Below are 19,568 nucleotides of genomic sequence, written 5' to 3'. Positions count from 1 at the left end.
GGGTGTTATATTAGACAGCAATTTGTCTTTTGAAAATCATATTTCCAATGTTACAAAAATTGCATTCTTCCATCTTAGAAACATTGCCAAGCTACGAAACATGTTATCTGTTTCTGATGCAGAAAAGCTAGTTCATGCATTCATGACCTCTAGACTGGACTATTGTAATGCACTTCTAGGTGGTTGTCCTGCTTCTTCAATAAACAAGCTACAGGTCGTCCAAAATGCAGCAGCTAGAGTCCTTACGAGGTCAAGAAAATATGATCATATTACCCCAATTTTACAGTCTCTGCACTGGCTACCTATTAAGTTCCGCATCAGTTACAAATTATCATTACTTACCTATAAGGCCCTAAATGGTTTAGCTCCAGCGTACCTAACTAGCCTTCTACCACGCTACAACCCATCACGCACCCTAAGGTCACAAAACGCTGGACTTTTGGTAGTTCCTAGGATAGCAAAGTCCACTAAAGGAGGTAGAGCCTTCTCACATTTGGCTCCCAAACTCTGGAATAGCCTTCCTGATAATGTTCGGGGTTCAGACACACTCTCTTTGTTTAAATCTAGATTAAAAACACATCTCTTTCGCCAAGCATTCGAATAATGTATCTTTTTAATTGTGAGTGTAGTTGCATCTGATCAAAGGTGCATTTTTATTTTTTATTCATTAGCTTGGGTTAAACTAATTTTACTTTGTTGGATCAGCAGCTATGCTAATGATGTCTGTATTTTGTTTCTATGTTTTGCCACGGGATTCACATCCCGTGGTAACTAGGATTTACACAAGCTCCAGTCTGGATCCAGAACACCTGAGAAGAGATGATGCTGACCCTCAGAGGACCCCAGATGATGCTAACCCTGAATGAACAAACAGAACTAACAATTATTCCTAATTGTGTGACTTAATCATATAATAACTTAATAATATTGATAGTTCATCGTCTAGCTGACTACGTCTTGTATTATTATAATTTTTTAGTTTTTCTAAAATCCTGTCAAATGTGCACAAACTACTAGCTACTACTAAATATTGTAGAAACATAATTTTCTGTAAAGTTGCTTTGTAACGATTTGTTTTGTAAAAAGCGCTATACAAATAAACTTGAATTGAATTGAATTGAATATATATATATATATATATATATATATATATATACTATAAATACACTATATAATATACATACACTCATCTAAAGGATTATAAGGGAAAACCTGTTCAATTTCACATTAATGCAATTATCTAATCAACCAATCACATGGCAGTTGCTTCAATGCATTTAGGGGTGCTGTCCTGGTCAAGACAATCTCCTGAACTCCAAACTGAATGTCAGAATGGGAAAGAAAGGTGATTTAAGCAATTTTGCGTGCAGCAATGCAAGAACAGTGTTTATAAATTCAGTTGGTTTAGTGTACAATAGTATTTTGGGGTGCATGATATATATCGGCCGATGTTAAATGTGCATCTCATCAGTAAAGCCGGTTCTCTAAACAGTGGTAAATAACATTATGTGCGTGATTTCACATAGAGAAGTTGTTACTACACGGAGCCATTGCTAACTGACAAGCTGCGCAAATCCACATTCATTATCAGCTTGGATTTACGCAGCTTGTCAGTTAAAAACGGTTCCATGTAGTAACAGCTGCTCTATGTGAAACCACACAACTGATGGTATTTACCACTGATTAGATAACCGGCGTTACTGATTAGATGGGCATTAATCATTGGCCGATATATACCGTGCATCCCTAATAGTATTGTTAATGTATTCTAAACAAAATATCAGTAGTGAAATAATATTTTTATAGAAATAGTTTACTGTGCTTTGTACATTAACAACGTTAGACAGTTTACAGTGTAGTAGCTTGAACAATGTAAAGTCTGTGCAAAATATGAGTAGTGCAAATACATGTATGTAAAGTACTGTGACCAGTGCGGTAAGAGAGAAGGTGCAGGTTAGATTGATTGTGTGGAGTTCAGAAGGATCACAGCCTGGGGAAAGAAGCTCTTCCTGAGCCTACTAGTGCAAGAGCGTAGGCTACTGTAACACCAGTCGGATGGAAGGAGGGTAAAAAGTCCATGATTAGGGTGAGAGGAATCCTTGATGATGTTCCTTGCCCTGCCCAGGCAGCACTTGTGATAAATGTTCTCAATGGCTCAATAGTTAACTGGGTGCCATTGATCTGTTGAGCAGTTTTTACTACCCGCTGGAGTACTTTGTTGTCAGATGCGGAGCAACTGCTGTACCATACTAAGATGCAGTTTGTGAGTATGCTCTCAATGGTACAGCGGTAGAATTACACAAGGATCCTGGGACTCAGGTGAGCTTTCTTAAGGCTCCGTAAGAATTAAAGGCGATGGCGTGCCTTTTTGACCAGGGTGGAGGTGTTAAGAGACCAGGTGATGTCATCAGAGATGTTAATGCCAAGGAACTTGAAACTCGACACATGCTCCACTGCAGCTCCATTGATGTAGATGGGTGTGTGTGCATGACTCCTAGACTGCCTGAAGTCTACAGTGATCTCCTTTGTATTCTTGGTATTTAGTTCAAGATTGTCGGTGGCACACCACACAGCTAGGTGCTGCACCTTATCCCTGTAGACTGACTCATTATCATTTTTGAACAGGTGTCATTTGCAAAATTGATTATGGTGTTGGAGCCATAAACAGAAACGCAATCATGGGTGAATAAGGAGTGCAGAAGAGGGCTCAGTACACAGCCCTGTTGAACACCTGTGTTCAGGGTGATGATGGAGGAGGAGAGGTTATCTAATTTAACAGACTGAGGTCTGTTAGTCAGAAAATCTAGAATCCAGTTGCTGAGGGATGTGCTGATTCCAAGCTGGCTGAGCTTGGGAGACCATCTTGGAGGGGATTACAGAGTTAAATGCAGAACTGAAATCAATAAACATAATTCTCACATGTGTATTTTGACTGTCCAGGTGGGTGAGGGCATTGTGAAGTGCTCTAGAGATGGTGTCCTCAATTGACCTATTGCGGTGATAGGCAAATTGGAATGGGTCTAGTGAAGCAGGGAAACAGGATTTTAAATGGGATACAACCAGCCACTCAAACCACTGCTTCGGTACTGGCACTAGTGTTAATTTTGTCAGACGAGACGAAATATGTTCGTCAACGACCTTTTGTTTCATGACTAAGACGAGACGATGACAAGAATGCACAACTTGTCCAAAATATAGGTATAATTATTATGTATACTAACATATACGTAAATAAGCATGTAAACATGAACTTACATATATATACACATATATATATATATATATATATATAAATATATATATATATATATATATATATATATATATATACACACACACACACACACATATACATATATATATATATATATATATATATATATATATATATATATGTATACTCATAATCATAAAAAATTTGTTTTACGGTGAAGACAGACAGACAGACGCGCATCACGCCACCCCCGCTGCCACACGCGCGTTCGCTCTCACCTCATGTTTGCGGCTGACTGCAAATGATCATAAATGATGGACAACTATACCCGGGAAAAGACAAAAGTAGTCCGGCGCCAAGATAAGAAAAAGAAAAAAGACCAAGACTAGGCCCGTGCATCACTTTTAGGTAACCTACATTTATAATCCTGTAAAACTTTTTTTGATTTGATAACATTAAGTTAATAACATGTTTTAATGTCGGTGATAGTAATATCACTGCTGCATCTGCTTTAATATAATCTGAGTTTCCATGTTCCCTTCTGAAAATTAACCATTATTTTACTACTAAAAAACTAAACAAAACATGGTTATTGTAGCAATGGTAACTACAAATCAACCATGGCTTTGACACTGCAAATTGCTTCAAACAATAATTTACGAAGCATTCAGATAATATTTTTGTGTTAAAGGGGGGTGAAATGCTATTTCATGCATACTGAGTTTTTTACACTGTTAAAGAGTTGGATTACCATGCTAAACATGGACAAAGTTTCAAAAATTAAGTTGTACGTTTGAAGGAGTATTTCTGTTCCAAAAATACTCCTTCCGGTTTGTCACAAGTTTCGGAAAGTTTTTTCGAGTATGGCTCTGTGTGACGTTAGGTGGAGCGGAATTTCCTTATATGGGTCCTGAGGGCACGTCTGCCGGAAGAGCCCGCGCTCCCGTATAGCAGAGCACTGAGAGGCTGAGCACAGACAATCACTGATCAGAGCGAGAGCATCGCGAAATGTCACAAAAGGAGTGTTTTTGGTTGCCAGGGCAAGACAACCCTGCACAGATTACCAAAGAAAAAACAGCATTAAGGGACCAGTGGATGGAGTTTATTTTTACAGAGCATCAACGGAGTTGTGCAAGTGTTTGTGTTTGTTCCCTGCATTTCGAAGATGCTTGTTTTACAAACAAGGCCCAGTTTGACGACGGATTTGCGTATCGTTTATTTCTTAAGGATGATGCAATCCCAACGAAAAAGGGTCACGATCGTGTGTTGGAACCACAGGTGGTGAGTAAAATTGCTTCAAATATCTCTGCCTCCTTGTTAGTGCGTCCGCCTCCAATCGGAGACCGCGGCACGGCACAAGTCCGAATCCGCTTTTGCTAGTTTAAAGCAACACCATGTAACTTCTGCTCATGGTTGCCCCATGTGGTTGATAAGCGCAATTGTTTGTTACCAGTGTCTTCAATACTGTTGCTGTATAAGCTTGCCCGTGGGCTGCACAATACACAAGTGCATTTCGGACACACCCTGAGTGCACCTGCACAATGTGCTTCAGGCCATGCGATTAGATTGTTAACTTTGGAGTCGATTAAGGCGACAAGGCCCAGTTTGACGACGCGATGAGAGGAATAAGACATAATTCACCCCAAAAAGATGTGATGTGGATTACCTCAGGATTTGAGATTTAGATTTCCTCCGAAAAAAAAACATGAGCAAGTCTCTTTTTTTATGCATATACTTGTACTAGTTTTTTACTAGTTAGACTTTTTCCAAACTATAATTCCTGACTAAATGTATTATCAAATGAAACATTATGGAGTTTCAATAACAATATACAATACTATACCATTCAAAAGCTTGATGTAAATGATATTAATGTAACAAACAATGCTGTTCTTTAAATTTATCCCCCAGAAAAACCTGAAAAAAATATTCTCAGCTCTTTTCAACATTAATAATAATAATAATAATAACAATACATGTTTTTTTTTTTTTGTAGAAAATCATATTGTTAAAATGATATCTGAAGGATTGTGTGACTGGAGTAATGATGCAAAAAATTCAGCTTTGAAAGTCAGCTTTGATTGTTCCTAATAAACTGTTTAACTGCACTCGCAAGTGGATATAAAAATATGTTGTGGGATAATTTAATATATTCTAAAACTACAAACATAAAATTATATACATTTATTTTGTCCTTACATTCTTTTTTGTAACTCTTCCCTCTCAGTCACAAACGTGACTGAATGACTTATTATGTAGCTCATTATGCGGGCCTTTGTCTTCTCAGGTGTAAATCACAATGATATTCATGATAGTTGACGCCTACTCACATATGACTTTTACAATGAAAAAGTGTCTTAGAAAATTTTAATCAATATATTGTTTTCTGTGAGTGAGTAAACAAGATGATTTTCAAATAATTTAGAAAGAGTAATTCTAGGCTACAAGCTCCAATTCTCAAAACCAATGTTATGTATGTGTTCTATGGTCTTATTCAAGTAATTTAACATTTTTAGTTTTTCACTAACCACGCATAACTTTTTTTTTTTTTCTCAAAAACACAATCATGTACATACATGCTGCTCACATATTATTATAGCCCAGTTTGTGCTGATTACAGTGAGATTAGACTTTAGCCATTTAGATGTTTATAAGCAACTGAAAAAAACACAAATGTCAGGGCATGACAAAATTCTCCAGGCCCCAAAAATACCCTTAGACCTCAGAGGGTTAAAATAGGGCCCCATGTCAGCAGTGTGTCTATTTTGACTAAAAATGCTGTCTAGATATGCAATTCATTCGATTTTGAAACAACTTAAGACATTTTTTTTTTTACCTGCAGGACAATGGGCAGCTGCTCTGGTGGGTTTCTGTTCTCCACACCCATTGTCAGCCACACTTGAAAGGCTGTCAGTTGCTCAGCAAAGAATGGACTATGCTGTGGATATAAAAACAAATTGTGAGATGCAGAAAAGAAAACACAGACAAATGTAGTGAGCACTGCTACTCACAAGGTTTAAGTGGAAGAGCACTTTGTTAAATCACACAAAGATTGTGTACATAACTGAACAAGATGGCTGTATTGATCGCAGTCGAATTACATAAGCTTTGCATAACACATTATCCCCTGCCCCTACTTAATTATTTGCCTTACACATCTCAAATGAGTCACTTTCAATGTAAATGTAAATAAGCAGTTGGGTCTTGAATTTTTTGTTATAAAAAAAAAATAAAAAAAAATAAACAATTATGGGGGTTTTACATTTATTAACAGGAAACATAAATACAGACTACCCTTAGGTCATGTAATTTAACATTCATTTGTATATGTCGATTCCAAACAAAGGAAATTCAGAGTGATATTAGATACAGTTAGGGAAAAGAAGAAACATTTTGGTAGATACAAACGGTAAACAGTGTTACAGTTCTCAGAACCTAAACAGTATTGTGTAATTAATACACTTCGGTGCATTAAAGTCATGAATGGTAATTGAATTGGTAATCAGAAAAAATATATATTTACAATAGAATTGAACCATAAACAGTCTGCAGGTAGAGATGGAGGCGGCAAGAGAAAAGGTGAAGGAGCTGTTTTTGATAAAACAATTTTGACGACTTCATTAAGTTTTGTTTTATAGAAAACTCTTTTTAAAAGATTTTCTTTTAGTATAAATTGTATCTTAATTTTGATCAATGTTTTATCAATCAATTGCCCGTATTTTATATATAAGAAGCAAATATATAGCAGATAATGTAATGCATGTGAACTGAAGGGCGCCGGAAATCAGCTTGTGCCTCACAGATTTGAGAAATATAGGCTATATATTCAAGAAAGCTTGAAATGTTTACTTTTAAACAAAAATATTAAAACCAATATACATAGGCTAATCTCTGATTATGTAATCCACATGAAATGTGCATTTTTTTTGCCTAGTTCCTACTGTACGTCTACGGCCCAATGACGCTATGATGAGCATTTACTACTTTTTAAAAAATGCGGGTCAGGAAGCTGTATTTTTCTATTTTCATAATTTCCAATACTTTCTTTTCCTTTTTTTGCGGTCCGAGTTGCGGAGCGGGTTAGTTGAAAACGTAGGTCGGGTGCGGGTTATTAATACATTGACGCATCACTGATGTGCATCACTGATGCGCATATTAAAGTAATTTTTCACCCAAAACTGAAAATCTGCTGAAAATTAACCCAGGATACACCAAGATGCACATGAGTTTGTTTCTTTATTTGAAAAGAATTGGATTAATTTAGCATTAAATACAGTGGCCAATAGAGCTCAACGTGCTGCAAATAGAAAAAAAAAAAAAAAAACACCTACAAATTAAGAAAATAACTTCATCAATTTGACAACACATGCACTGCAAATTAGGGGTGCGTGATAAATATCGTCCGATAATTAATGCGCATCTCATCAGTAAACCCGGTTATCTAATCAGTGGTAAATTCCATCTGGTGCGCGATTTCACATAGAGCAGCTGTTACTAAAATATGAGTCCTCGATCTATAAAATTTCTTTCTCCAGTTCAAAAGTAACAGATCAAGCAATGATTACAAGCAAAATCGGTCAAAAACAATTCTAAACAAATATGTCGGTGGATTTGGTTCTGAGAGGAGAGCAGGGGAATTACTTTTTCACTGAAGCAATGGTTTAAAGATAAATGCCTCGATGGATTTGTTTTTTGTTGTTTTTTTTTACAAACATGCAGCTTTTTACTTCACATGTGATGCTTATATCAGCTATTCAAATTCTTATTCTGACGGCACCCATTCACTGCAGAGAATTGTTGAGCAAAATGTCTTCATATATATTTAGATGATAAAACAAACTCATCTAACATCTTGGCCTGAGGATAAGTACTTTTTTTGTGTGTGTGCAAATTTTCATTTTTGGAATTAAAATATTCCTTTTAACTTAATGTACAGCTTATCATAGCATAGTATTTGTGATTACTCAAAGGTGTGTCTGACTCTGCCACTAAACATTTGATGCACAGTGGTTTTGTGTAATTTGCACAACTCTCAACAAGTAGCTGTCACTCTTTCCACTGTACCACCCACTTTTAGGTGGCTTTCACACTGGCAGTTTATTTCGAACAGTATGGCTTGTATAAAAAACTGGTAATGTGGAAGCTGTTATGCGGACCCGGGAGTGCCAAACTGGAGACTAGCTGTAAGTGGTGGTCTGAGTTTGGTTGTTCTGGAACTGTGGTGCATGATTGTGAAAGCAACTCGGATTTGGTTGCACACCTGTTAAGAAATCGCATTTTAGCTTATGATGATGTCATCAGAGTTTAAGCTGCAGAAAGCTGCATTCATGCGATGACAATACACCAGGAGATGCAAGTGTCCTTGCATCATGTTGCGCATGAAGCAAAAAAAGACCTGTGTTGTGTGTTCTATCATGTAAAGTGTACGTTTGTAATAAAGTAAGACAAGTGTTGTTAAAAATGTGTGGGAAATCAGACCAATGCTTCAGGGGGCTTCAGGAACAATCACACTCTGATTTGTGCCACAGCAAACATGTTCAGTGTGAAAGTCCCCTAAGTATGAAATAACATGACATAAGCAGCTCTCTAATTATAATAATCTTACTTTCCTATAGCACACAGACACACATACAAAAATGATGAATGAATGAATCCCAAAATAACAATAAAGATGGCGTGAATGTGAGCGATTATTTGTTTGGTCCCAGCATTGTTACATAACTAAAATTTAGTCTTTCAAACACTCTTTTAAGATCCTGAGAACAGCAATATGGGCAGCAACTTTTACACTTAAAGATTAATCACATCAGGTTGAGAAATCAAGGTCTTTGAAATCATTACACAAGACAGACACTGATTCACAAATCTCTGAAAGTCGCAAAAGTCAGTCCATTAGATAGCTCTTTACAGATCCAAGGAGAGAAATTCAGCTGTTATAGCATAAGTGCATACCAGAAACAACAAGAAATGCACCTCATATCCAGTAAAACTGAGCACAAAATAAAAAGTCGAGAGGGTTGGGGGGGAATAAGTAAATAAAACAGACAGGGGCTCAGCAGTTGTTAGAACATGTGTCCCTGACATTTTCAGACATGGTTTTCATGAGTGAAACACAGGTTTGAAAGTCCTCCCTACATTCAGTATCTTTGCTTTGGTTGTGTCATGGAACCAGATCAAATTTGAAATCAAATATACAAATAACTTTGAGTATGATTGGATATTCTACAACTTTTTTGAAATCATAGGTAGTATTTGCAATGCTTGAGTCAATTTGAGTCAAATTAATATTAGCTTTAGAAGACCCTCAATAACTGAACATGAAATAGCCTTTCTCTGTCTGATCTTCACATAGAGGCAGTTTCAGTCATGCTCACCCTGAAAGCTGTGCCCTCCTCGATGATGGTGGGAAGCTGGGAGAGGCAAATGTCCACCGCTAGGTCCCACGCTTGCCTGCACGCAGGCACACACACACACACACACACACACACATTTCACATTAATCAATCTTACAGTCCTGTTTCTTGCTGAGATTTTAGGCTCTGACCAAATTAAATTTACGTGTTTGAAATCTTTGAGACATATTTCACTCCTCCACTTAAAGGATTAGTTAAAAATTTGAATAAATGAGAAAATTGAAAATTATTTTAAATGTATTATTTACACCCCCTCACTCTCATATTGTTCATTTACAAATAACACAAATGTTTTTAACGAAACATGAAAGTTTTATGTCCCTCCAATATGCAAAAACCTGGACGAAAATATTTCATTTAGGCATATGTTCACAGCTAAACACTGAAATATCATAAATCAAACATATAATATATAAAATGTGGTAAACACAAGATCATGTGGTTTCTTGATGCTAAAGAACTAATGAGGTTTGGTCACGAGAAGTAATGTTTGTTCTTGCACATAAAGCAAGTACAGTTGAGATTCCATTTACCATTAGGGATGTAATGATTCACCCAACTCACGATTCGATTCTCTATCACACACTGTGGTTTAACACACTTTTTTAAAAGTATTTTTTCTGCTATGTAAACTGAGAGAATTGCTTTGATCACTGAACCTGCAACACATTGGCTATATTTAATTCCTGACATTACATAACACATCAAATGTTTTGTTTATTCAAAAGCTAAAACTATTGCTCTAATATGCTTTGCCAGAGTCTATCACCAGGATTTCTTCCAATGGAATTCATATATTCTAACATTTCATGGGAGAAAAGTCCCAATATTACACCAGCTAACAACAGTCTACAGCACAGGGCATTCCTCCCGGCTCTAGTATACTCAATCCATTGGCCCACTGTGTCTTGCGGGTTTCGCCAATTGATCTGCTTTTCCCTGTCATTAAAATATTTTGTGTTGTAACTTTTTCTGAGCAAAGAAATTTCCCTTCCCTCTGCTGGCTGCCCCATCCCACTTTTGTTGCTACAGTATGTGTTCCATGATAAAAAGGTATTCTACATGGATGAATGGAATGTTAAGTTAACATTACTGTACAGTACAATTTAATCAAATCAGTAAAATCACAATAGAAATACAATCGAAGTACCTGCTTTGTTCGTTAGATCATAAAATCACTTGAATTTGAGCCTGAGAGTCGTATTATTCTGCCACGTAATCATATAACAATAATGATCATTAATTTTATTTATTTTGTAATCTCATTCACAAACACTGTATGCATAATATTGGATTAAATGTTTAATTTATTAATAAGATATATTCATCAATTTATTCAAATAATTTACTTACAAAAAATGCTGCTTAATTATAAATATAGCCATAATAATAAAAAAATTTTAATGCTTAAATTACTTTTAGATTAAGTACAAATTCAAAGGGTGGTTAATGCTTGCATACATTCAAGGATTCATTTGTACATTAGTTTTATAATCATTTTAGATTGTTAATGGTTATTTATTTGGACAGCTGCTGTGGCTTCGATGCACACTGCAATGATTACTTTACAAAGATCAGTCATATTCTTTCTGTCTGTTTCCTGTATTACTTCTTTCCTTTACCCCCGCCCTGATTTATCATGTCTCCTCCTAATAGCGGAAGGCACTATCATTCCTCTCAAATGTTCCCGTAACTCTTTCCTTCTTTACCAAATGTTCCTTCTCTTTTGCTCTCTCCATGTCTCATCTCCTGTTTCATAAGACCAGAAGACTGAAGGAACTTTCTACCCAGAGTAACGAAAGAGCTCTGATGCTCCATTATAAGAGTGAAATCTATTTCTCTTTTGCTAATGGCATGTATTGAGATTCATAAAAGAGAAAAAAGTTTTGATTCCATCATACTCTGCTGAGGATTACACAATGCAGGTTTAGTCAACAGCATGATACTGATGATGGAAAAAAAGAAACTATATTTATTATTCATAATATAGTTTACGTAAAATGCAGAGGGAGAGATCTATGTGTAAAATACCAAAGTAAATAAATGCGTAGTGCCATTCACTGTAGGACAACGCTTATTCAGTGTTCAGACAGTGTAGCCACTGTCCAATATAAATACATCAGTTGCCATAGTAATGAACGTGAGCACGATGCCAAAAGGCTTGTCTTCTACAACATATGAAAGTACCTATTATTGTGCAGTATTGAATTTGTTTTTGCCTGTGTTATTTTTATCATATTTTGCCATTGTGATGAACTAAATGAGTCATATGAAAAACTATACATCTCAAAAGGCAATTCTGTATATTACACATTCATGAGTACGAAATTAGACCACATATTCTGTGACTGAAATTGCTAATTTGTTCCCTCAACAAATGTTTGTATATTGCATTACTGTATATTGCATTAATACATTTCACTCTGAACATTCAGACTCAAAGGCATTAAAAAAAGAGAAAACATGAAACCATTTACAAATATAGATTTATTGTCTTTTTTACTGTTTAGACTAAGAATAACTAAAGTGTTAGAGTTTTGTCCTGTCTGAACAAATTGGGCATATACAGTATTAGGAAAAAAAATGTAGTAAATTCTGCATGTGTGTGTGTGTGTGTGTGTGTGTTCCCCTCCATACACTTACCACATAGCGTGCATGTATGTGGGTGGCAACCTGGGGCTGCTAACTGGTGTACAGTTATATGACCTCATTATTCTCTCAGCCAATAAGAAATTTCGAAATAGACTGGCCACCAAAAGATCTTGACGAAACAATTTCTGAAAGAGATCTACAAAGAGAGAGAGAGAGGGAGAGATGAAAAAAGTATGCATTATGAAGAAAATTACATATGTAATAAATGGTAACTTGATTAAAATTTCTAAATTTTGTTTTGTGAAGTGCTCAGTCTTAATGAGATAATTATGATGTGTGTGCACGACAGATTAAACCCTGGAGATTTTTATTATGTAGATTTCTCTCCGATGTACAATAATTAATAAAAAATGTGTGAGAGGTCAGGATATACTAGCAGAATCATACCTGGCTCCTCCTTGGGACAGAGACAAGAGTAAAAACTGTAAAGTTGGTTTTATGTGATGCTTAAATTTGGGAATTTATATAAATGTCTCATGTTTTAATGAAGACCACTGTAAAAAATGCCAACAAAGCAGTTACAGGGCTTGTGAATGCACAAATAATCATCATTATATTTCTTTATATTTATTCTTCTAATCTGATTGGCCAAGCACTGTTAAAAAGTAACGACATTCAGTATAAGACCACTGGGATCCTTTCACTGTTTGTCTCACTTCACTTGGCCTGCCCAAGAGGCTGTTTGACCAACATAACGGTTCGTTTCGTTCAGCATCACGTTTTGGGACGTGGTAATGTCGCCACAATAACAGACCGGTGTGTAAAACTTGTGGATGTATTTTAAAGAATCTATGCCATGAACTTTAAATATTTCACATATTTTTGAAATTCTAGTGTTTAGTTGATCCTGATAAGTGTAGTCACAGTTGTAAACACTACAGCTTTTTTTCTTTCGTGAGGGGGTTTGGCACCATCTTTATTTTTTTCCAGGTGGAACGTTAAAAAACATGACTTCGACACAACTGAAGTGTTTCCACTTTGTGTCCTATATCCATCAGACATTTAGCCAATGGTCCACGGGTGTGACGTCTGAGGTTGAGAATAACCACTGTAAGTGTAAATAGACTGGGGCATGCAACAGTTGATCCTGATTTGGCTTTTGGAACTATTTTTGTATTTTCTATTGTGATTTAAGGTGACTCTTTAGATTATGGAACACTATTCACTATTAATTAGTTGCTTCTTTGCATGCATATTGCAAGTTGGCGGTTTATTAGTACTTATAAAACACATTAATGCATGACCATATTCTAAATTCCTTAACCCTAACCCAGTGGTTCCCAACCTTTTTCAGCTCGCGGCCCACACAACCACACATATGTTTGCACGGCCCACTTAAAAAAAAAATAACTGACCCCACTATTGTTTGGTAAATAACTAAGTAGTCAGAAGCTAGATTGTTAACTGTATTTATTGAATGAACTAGGGCTGTGCGATATAAAAAAAAATAAAAAATAAAAAAATAAAACGTGATTTCTTTGATAAATTTTGCAATTGTGACACACACCAATATGCTTTTACAGTCATAAATGCATTCAGGATTAATTTGAAACATATTTCCAAAAGAAAACCAATTAGAGCTTTATAAAAAAAGTTGTAATGTCTCTAGAACAGACATAAGTCAAAATTATCACTATAATAAAAATTTAACAAAATCTATAGACTTATGGCAACAAAAATAAAAAATAAAAAATCCCGTGTCCAGTTTTTTTTTTGCCATGCATTATTCATGGAGCTGATTAATTGTAGCGGTGCCTCAGGTGTTTGCAGTGTGTATACAGTATGTGTATGCGGTCAGCAGCGAGAGCGCATAAATATAACGCGAAAGCACATTAAAATAAAGCACGAGCGCGAAACTCTCTGTTAGCATGCAGATTTCCTTTGCGAAATCGCACACAAATTTGCACAGTTAAGCCACATCACCATGTTACAGTATGTGCGTATGTGTAATATTGTGGAACAAGCAAAACCTACAGGCAAATCTGTGTTCTAACTGAGCCAAAGTCATTTAAAAGATGTTGAATCATCAAAGTAAAATTGTCACTCTTTTGGGAGCCCTGAAAGGTCTGTGCCATTGATCGACAGAAAACTAAATCTTTAGAGATTGCGAAGAGCTGGATTTTAATCAGGACAAACCTCTCGGCAGGACATTCCATGCAATTGTGTCAGTGATAGCTGTGAAAATCCAGTTCAGCTCCCCTAATGGTGTCCTTCTGTCATTCAGCCTGCCGGGAATCCTGAGAAAAATAGATATGTACATACATGAAACCCAACAATTCATTTTGGTGTTTATTAAAGAGAAAGACAGTAACAATATAATGCTAAATGATTTTTGCACTGTTGCCGATCTCAACTGAATGAACACCGAACAATAAAACTATTGTAGAGTGAAACTGAGTTTTGTTTTATTACTGAGAACCTTTTCAACACTGTTATTAATTAAACTGAATCAAGTAAATGAACTAAATTAATTGTTGAACTAAATTGAGCTGAATAATGACACCACTGTCATTTGTTGAGCTGCATAAAAGCTGAAATTAAATTTATTTTATAACTAATACATTTAAATTTTACTAATTCAAAACTTTAACACCATTATTTCCATGTGTTATAACTCTGAAGCTGCTTTGAAAAGAGAGTAACACAATAAGAACACATCTAAATTAAAATCCCACTTACTGCCCAGTGCCCACTGGAGACAAGATGACACAGAGCATCTAAAACCACAATTTATTTCACAAACACCACTGGACATAAGTCATCTCACATCATTTCAGTCAGTCTGATACTGAATCTATATTATATTCTTTCAAAACATCTACTCAGTGACCACCTTGATATAAAGTACCATAAAATAACAAAATTACTGTAAAAAGCATAATTTACAGTTCAGGTACAAGTTTTCACAAAAACAGTTTTATAAAATGATAAACTTTACATTTCAGCCTTTAAAGTCAAAAGTATTAATTAATATATTAATTTAAACAATTATTATCAATAAAGTATATCAATTAAATAAAATTAGGGGTGTGCGATATTGACACAGAAGCTGCATTAGAAGTGTCATTTACATGCATGTACACAATGTTTAATGCAGCTCAGAGGGACATGGAATCCTTTAAGCTGCCGTTACACATAAATGAATAATGTTTTGATATTTTAAACATAAAATATTGAAAACTGATGTCTGAAATTATTTAAAAAAAATTCAAATACCTTAAATGTGAAACTAAAACCGAATCATTTAAATGGTTGATTCATTCGGGAACAAAACAGCATCATGGTGTTGTTCAGAGACACAAAACAGCTCTGTGGCTGTGTTTGAAATGATTTTCTTTTCTTTTCTTTTTTTGTTGGAGAAAGAGCAAAACAAAAGGAAAATGAGGTGTCTAAAACGTTATCTCTTAACATTAACTAATTGTTTATTTAACTGTTGTACAAAATCAATATCACATTTGTAATCATGCTTGCTTTTGGAGAAAACAAAAACAAAAACTCACTCTTCGTGTAATATGCAATTATATAAATATACATTTTCTGCCCCATCTTAAATTATTTGATAATTCAAAATGCCTTTTAATAGACTGATTAATGCATGCAGTGAAAGAACGCACTCTGAATGAAAAGCACTAGTCTAACCATCTAGAAAAAAAGCACTAGTCTAACCATCTAGAAAAAAAGCACTAGTCTAACCATCTAGAAAAAAGCACTAGTCTTAACCTACTAGACTTCATCACCTAATGTATGCGTACACTGTATGTGTTTTGTGTTTGCTTTTCACAATATACTCATTATATCAAATTGTACATTATTAAAACTACAATTACGATATTATCACAGACCATACATATTGCACACCCCATGTTTAGATTTTTGCATTTGCATTTTGCATCGTCTTCTTATCGATCCACCAGTTCACATTTAAAGCTCTCAGTGTTTGCAGGGTTAAAACATAGGTCGATTTTCGCATTGTTCTAAACTCTGAACAAAACAACAGTTGTATTGAAAATGCTAATTTATTCTGCCAGTGGAGCGTTTGGTAGAAATATAACTTTCCCTGATAACAGCAGAACACAGTGCAGCACTGGACTTCAAGGAAATCATGTCGTTAGCCTCTTTAAGTTTAATTGTCACATTCAGCCATATAGCAATTCTGGTCTTTCCGTCCCCAATTCTGAGAAAAAATTAAGACTTTCTTGTACAATTTTAAGACTTTTTAAAGTATTAAATTTGATACAACTAAATTTAAAACTTTTTAAGACGCCGCAGAAACCCTGTTCACAGTTTACACATATATTTAATGTCATTCACTCATGATTGGATTGACAAAAAACATGGCACTCAATGCAGTTACACATGTATGGTGTTATATACCATACATGGCACTATTAACCGGTGTAAATAGTGCCATAGATTTTACATTGGCCATCATGTGGCAATTTAACACAGCACCAAAACTGTAACACAAGGTAGTCCAATCCTGCTCCTGTCATGTCCAGCGCAATTGAGCTCCTATCCTAATTAAACACACCTGAACTTGCTAATGAAAGTCTTTAGGATAACAAGGCTATATCCAAAAGCTGAAAACAAACAAACAAACAAACAAAAAACATGCCAGATAGGGGCAGTGAAGCAACAAGTCAGTTGCCCAATCTTTCGAACACAGACCCAGAAACTTCCAGGTAAGTATGCTGGGGCAGGTTGGAGCTTAAATCTGCAAGACACCCCAGCTTTAATTCATGGTTGATGTAGTCTAGGTCACTTTAAGTTGCAACCTGTCTACATTGGCATCTACGTACTAAAAATAGATAAAAAAAATTGTTTTAAATATAAATTATTGGAGTACATTTTGCAAGAAAACACTACTTCAGTTTTTCTTCAAACTTCAAAATTTCACATTTAATTCAATGTAATTCAATGAACAAAAATACTACATAGATTAACTGGAACAAAATACAGAAGCAGCATTGCTTTTCCTCTCTTGTCCATGACATTACACCTCCAATCCATTCATTGCCGTGAATTTCCATTTCTTTTAGAATGAAATTTCCAGCAAATGGGGTACTGTCTGATAGACACTATAATAACATATTTTAATGCAATAAGATCATTCTCATATAAATCTTTAAAGAAAGTAATCATGTTCCAATCTAATGCATTTTCATTTGGTAGATTGTTTTGATTTGCCAGCAATTTTTTTGCATTTACTTTTTTTCTGTGTTGTTTGGCAGTTCTTTCTTTCAGCATTTTTTTAGCAATTAAAAAAAAAGGGACAAAAATCTTCACTCAATGATTTCAATTCTCACCTTAATGGGTGAAGGTGATCTTGGTTATCATCTCAGCAGCTGAGAAGAGGTAACACACCATAGGGAGGAACATATAACCACAGCAGGAAACTGATGGGGTATGACCACCTGCTGTATTTATGTTTTACACAGTTGCAATGTATCGACAGTATAAATCTATGTTATACAAGTGGATGTGGATAGATTAGAAGAGTTCACAATAATAATAATATACACACATACATATATATATATATATATATATATATATATATATATATATATATATATATATATATATAAATATAAATATATATATATATATATATAAATATATATATATATATATAAATATAAATATATATATATATATATATATATATATATATATATATATATATATATATATATATATATATATTAGTGCTGTCAATCGATTAAAAAAATTTAACTAATTAATCGCACAATTTTTTAAAATTAATCGCGATTAATCGCGATTAATCGCAATTAAAAGACTGAAACTTTTTGGATATGTAAATGTAAAATGTAAATAATTAATGTAAACTCAAGACAAAGAAACTATTTAAATTCAAAATATGATTGTTTATTGGAATTTTTGTTTAACTTGTAACACAGATTTTCTCATGTAAACAACATACCTGCAATAAACCATCAATATCCTCCAAATTAACTGTTGGCTTGAAAGCCATATTTATTACAGAAATAAAAACACAGGCATGTAAGTACCATTTGAATTTCAAAACAATCAATGCCAATAAAAAACAAAAATGATTTCCACGTTGAATTCTAAGTGGACTGCAAAAAAATTCCAAAGTATAGTCATTGCCAGTGCTTTAAGTGGGCCAGTACGCACAGGTACTCAGTACCGCCACTTCCAAATATAGCTCTTGAGCGTACCGCCACCTCTCCGTGCGCCCAGAACGTGCTTGTAGCGTACCGGTACGCTCATTTGGACATCTGTTTTAATAGAGGTTTTAATCTTTTTGCCGATTTTCAGAGCGCCCTTCACAATGCAAGCTTCCTAATTCATCCCACCCAGAGCAGAAACTACATTACCCATTCACCCTTAAGTTATACAAGTGAATAGCGCATGTGTCGCTTTTCCCACTGTTAAGTGTCAACAACTCAACGTGTCCGGAGAAGGTGTGTGAAACTCGTTGTGAGTTATACTAAAGCAAAATCTTGAGTATTTATTGTCTGATAAACATTAACAAAAATGTCTGCGGAGGTTGAGTCGTCCTGCAGCCCCCGCTGGCTGTTCATTGGCTGCAGCATCTTTTTTCTAAGTTCTAAAAAAATACCGTAGACGGCAAGGCACAAAATTAGATATTCATTTATCTAATTAATCTATAGCCTATGCACAAAGACAATATGATCTTTTTGTCCCCTTTTTGTTTTAAAGCTTGATGAAGAGAGAGAGCGCAAGTTGCTGCAGCTGAGGAGGACAGTGATGCACGCGTACAGGAGTGATTGATAGTTCGCGGCACTGTGTACAAAAAATACTCCGCTACACAATTATTTCTTTATTTTCGTTTAAGCTTATTAACGTTAGCGTTACAGAAAGGTCTGATTTACGCACTGATACAGTCATTGTTTTTTTTTTTTTTTAAAACAATGACATTTGAGTTCATGATTTTAATGTTGCTGTTTCTTGTGGCAGACTAAATGAAAATGTTTCTTGTGGCAGACTGAAGAGTAATCCGGCAGAGTTTTATACTGAAACTTTCCGTCTAAAAGTCCTTCCTTGGTCTTATCCATATTTCTTTGCACGTTGAACACACATAGGCCACAACTGGAAATAAAAAAAACTGCAACCGCGTTAATTGCGTTATTTTTTTTTTACGCGTTAAATATTTCAAATTAATCGAATGCGTTAACGCGCTAATTTTGACAGCACTAATATATATATATATATATATATATATATATATATATATATATATATATATATATATACCCAGCTCTCAACCCAACTTTGAGAAT

At 35.1% G+C, this 19,568-nt stretch overlaps 1 protein-coding gene across 1 annotated transcript in view; it reads right to left on the bottom strand.

The window, feature by feature from the left end:
- The window catches only part of LOC128015100 (regulatory-associated protein of mTOR), a 144,169-nt gene that overhangs the window by 13,219 nt on the left and 111,382 nt on the right, over positions 1 to 19,568 (bottom strand). The window contains exons 9-12 of the mRNA XM_052598797.1: positions 14,416 to 14,516; positions 12,271 to 12,415; positions 9,589 to 9,664; positions 6,051 to 6,152 (exon numbers count right to left, since the gene is read on the bottom strand). Coding sequence (XP_052454757.1) covers positions 6,051 to 6,152; positions 9,589 to 9,664; positions 12,271 to 12,415; positions 14,416 to 14,516 — 424 coding nt within the window. The remainder of the gene's footprint in view (positions 1 to 6,050; positions 6,153 to 9,588; positions 9,665 to 12,270; positions 12,416 to 14,415; positions 14,517 to 19,568) is intronic.

Source organism: Carassius gibelio, chromosome A6 (genome assembly GCF_023724105.1).
Source record: "Carassius gibelio isolate Cgi1373 ecotype wild population from Czech Republic chromosome A6, carGib1.2-hapl.c, whole genome shotgun sequence".
In the NCBI taxonomy this organism is placed as follows: domain Eukaryota; kingdom Metazoa; phylum Chordata; class Actinopteri; order Cypriniformes; family Cyprinidae; genus Carassius; species Carassius gibelio.
This window is presented reverse-complemented; position numbering and strand designations above follow the sequence as displayed.